This window comes from Gekko japonicus, unplaced genomic scaffold, assembly GCF_001447785.1.
Source record: "Gekko japonicus isolate JY-2015 unplaced genomic scaffold, Gekko_japonicus_V1.1 scaffold2800, whole genome shotgun sequence".
NCBI classification, from domain to species: Eukaryota; Metazoa; Chordata; class Lepidosauria; order Squamata; family Gekkonidae; genus Gekko; species Gekko japonicus.
The window spans coordinates 164,083-167,398 of NW_015173760.1; the positions used below are offsets into that span (position 1 = coordinate 164,083).

The following is a 3,316-nucleotide window of genomic DNA, read 5'->3' on the forward strand; positions in this document are numbered from 1 at the left end:
AACGGCTTTTTCCCATTTTTTTCTTGAAGTCTTTTTGTTTTTTTCTAAAAAATTGGAAAAATTGAAAACAGAAAAGAAAAGAAAAAAAATTGATTATGGAACATTTTATTTTAACATGATGAATAAAATATTTTAAGACAAGGTGTTCAAATATTTTCCAAATCATTTCTAAAATCTATATATATGGTATCAGATTGATCTAATTTCTGTGCACTGAGGACAAGCAAGTCCTAAGTTACAAACTGAACTCTCCAATGCAAGAACAAGACACATTTCTTCTTTAAGGAGGTGTGATTGTCAGAAAAAAACTTTCAATCTAGAAAAGACAAAAAAAATGCTAATGTAACATTTTTTTCAATTTTTCCGAAAATTTTCGTTTTCCCCCGAAAAAAATGAAAAAAAAACCACGGGTTTTTTCCCGAGCTTCAAAATTTCCGGAAACCTTACATCTCTAAAGGGGCTGTAGGGTTTTTTTACAGCAAGGGAGTGCAGAACTCTGGTGTAAAACAGTTACAGAATCACAACACCCGCAGCTTTACTGAACTGACAGGGTATTTCTGTCAGAGAGGATGGTTTCATTCGGAGCTCTTCCTTAGACCCAAGAACCTCAGCCTATTGAAATAGGCTAACTTGTCTCTTGGAATATCTCCTTCGGTCCCCTCAAAATGCTAGCGCTTTATTAAGTTGTATAGTTACGGTTTTCAATTTATGCTTGATTAGGTTTTATTCTTCATTGTCCTGTTTTATATTGCTGTAAGCCGCCCTGAGCCGCCCTTGCTGGGAGGGCAGGGTAAAAATCTAATAAATAAACAAATAAAAATCCCCAGCCTACTATTTCCCTCAGGTAACACAGGATACCTGTTCTATTTTTGCCTCTTTCTTGGCCCCGAGCCCTACACTATAGATATCGGAGTTCTTTTTCTTTACCAGGCAAAGCCTAACTGATCTCCTGATAGATTTCCTTGTTTCTCTGTTGCTTCTCTGAGCCCTATCTGAGGCGACGACAGATTTTCCCTCCATTTAACGCTCCCACCCTAGAGGACCCGCAACCTCTCTTTGGCTGATGCCGCTTAGTATCTGCCTACTCCCCCCGCAGGGCTCTTTTTGTAGCAGAAACTCCTTTGCATATTAGGCCACACCACCTAATGTAGCCAATCCTCCAAGAGCTTACAGAGCTCTTCTTACAGGAGCTACTGTAAGCTCTTGGAGGATTGGCTACATTAAGGGTGTGTCGCTTAATATGTATGGGATGCCCGGAGAGCAGGACTAGAGGTCATCTGTCACAGCGCCCATCTGATGAGCTATCACAGAATCACTGCATTAAGAAAAATACTGGCATGAACACACCTGCAAGAGGAAGGTTGAATATCGCGTGGTGCCACAGGTGTCCTAACCTGGATAGCCCAGGCTAACACCATCTCATCAGGCCTTGGAAGTTAAGCAGGGTTGGCCCGGGTTCGTATTTGGACAGGAGACTACGAAGGAAGTCCCGTTGCCACGTAGAGGCAGGCAACGGCAAACCATCTCTGAACATCTCGACAGCCCTACAGCTGGAGTCCCCAGCCTTTTTGAGCCCGTGGGCACTTTTGGAACTTTGACAAAGGGTGATGGGTGCAACTACAAAATGGCTGCTGCGGTAGACAGAGGCAAAATGGCTGCTGAAGGAGGCAGAGCCCTATGCACAGAGGAAGAACATGACAGAGAAAAAGAAGGAGAAGAGGAGGAGATTGGATTTATACCCCACCTTTCACTCTCAGAGCGGTTTAAAAATTCCTTTCCTTTCCCCTCCCCACAACAGACACCCTGTGAGGTAGGTGGGGGCTGAGAGAGCTCTTTCCAGAGCTGTCCTTGAGAACACAGCTCTGACAGAACTACGGCTTGCCCAAGGTCATCCAGCAGCTGCAAGTGGAGGAATGGGGAATCAAACCCGGTTCCCCCAGATTAGAGTCTGTGCACTTAACCACCACACCAAACTGAGAGAGGAGTAAGAGAAAGCAAAACCAACCCTGTGGTGGCAGCTACAACCAGATGCGTCTTCCCACTGCACACCTCCTATTTTGCCCATGACAAGCAAATTTTATTCTTTTTATTTTATTCTGCAAAGCCTATCAAATCTCCAGTGGCCAATCCAAAGCTACGCTGGGCAAGAGCCCACATGACTCCACCTACCCCCACCCACTTTCTTAAAACACTCGGTGGGCAACAGGTTAAGATGCCACTGGGCACCATGGCTCCCATAGGCATCATGTTGAGAGCCGGTTTGGTGTAGTGGTTAAGAGTGGCGGACTCTGATCTGGAGAACCGGGTTGGATTCCCCACTCCTCCTCCACTTGCAGCTGCTGGATGACCTTGGGTCAGTCATGGTTCTCTTACAGCTGTTCTCTCAAGGGCAGTTCTCTCAGAGCTCCCTCAGCCCCACCTCCCTCACATATTCCCTCTAAGCTGAGTTAGTGTGAGCTAGCTCACAGTTTTCTAGCCTCCAGCTCACACATTTTTTGTCTTAGCTCAGGAAGGATGACTCCAGAGCAAACTAATTTATGCAGCAGCCAAATTGCTTGCTCACAACTTTAATGCCAGTAGCTCACAAAATAGAATTTTTGCTCACAAGTCTCCAGAGCTTAGAGGGAGCATTGCTCACAGGGTGTCTGTTGTGGGGAGGGGAAGGGAAAAGAGTTTGCAAACTGCTCTGAGACGCTGAGTGAAGGGTGGGATATAAATCCAATCTTTTCTTCTTCTTCTTCAGTTTGGTGTATTGGTTAGGAGCACGGACTCTAATCTGGGAGAACCAGGTTTGATTCCTCGCTCCTCCACATGTAGCCAGCTGGATGACCTTGGATCAGTCACAGTCTTCTCAGAGTTGTTCTTGAAAGAGCTGTTCTCAAAAGGAGCTCTCTCAGCCCCACCTACCTCACAGGGTGTCTGTCGTGGGGAGGGGAAGGGAAAGGAGGTTGTAAGCCGCTCTGAGACTCTGAGTGAAGGGTGGGGTGGAAATCCAGCTCTTCTTCATGTTGGGAACCCCTACTGGGTCACTGTAAGTTGGCTGCAACTTAACAACGGTTTACACGCACACACAGAGGAGGGTCATATTTGGGAGAAAACGGAAGAAGAAGAAAAAGGAGTGGTGGGAACACAGAAGGAAAATAAAGACCAGATGAAGCAGGCAAAACACAGAAGGAACTGCAGGTGCCTGGGTCATGGCTACGGTAGTATCTTCAAACGTGACACTCAATGCAGATGGGTTGCCTCTTCAGATAATTTGACAGCAGAGCTGGGGATTCGTCCCTGTGCTTGCCTGGTGTACCTACCCAGCGATACC

The 3,316-nt window shown here is 46.0% G+C and overlaps 1 protein-coding gene across 1 annotated transcript in view; it reads right to left on the bottom strand.

The window, feature by feature from the left end:
* The window catches only part of EBP (emopamil binding protein (sterol isomerase)), a 15,963-nt gene that overhangs the window by 2,248 nt on the left and 10,399 nt on the right, over positions 1 to 3,316 (bottom strand). Inside the window, exon 3 of the mRNA XM_015423509.1 lies at positions 3,306 to 3,314. Within this exon, the coding sequence (XP_015278995.1) occupies positions 3,306 to 3,314 (9 nt within the window). The remainder of the gene's footprint in view (positions 1 to 3,305; positions 3,315 to 3,316) is intronic.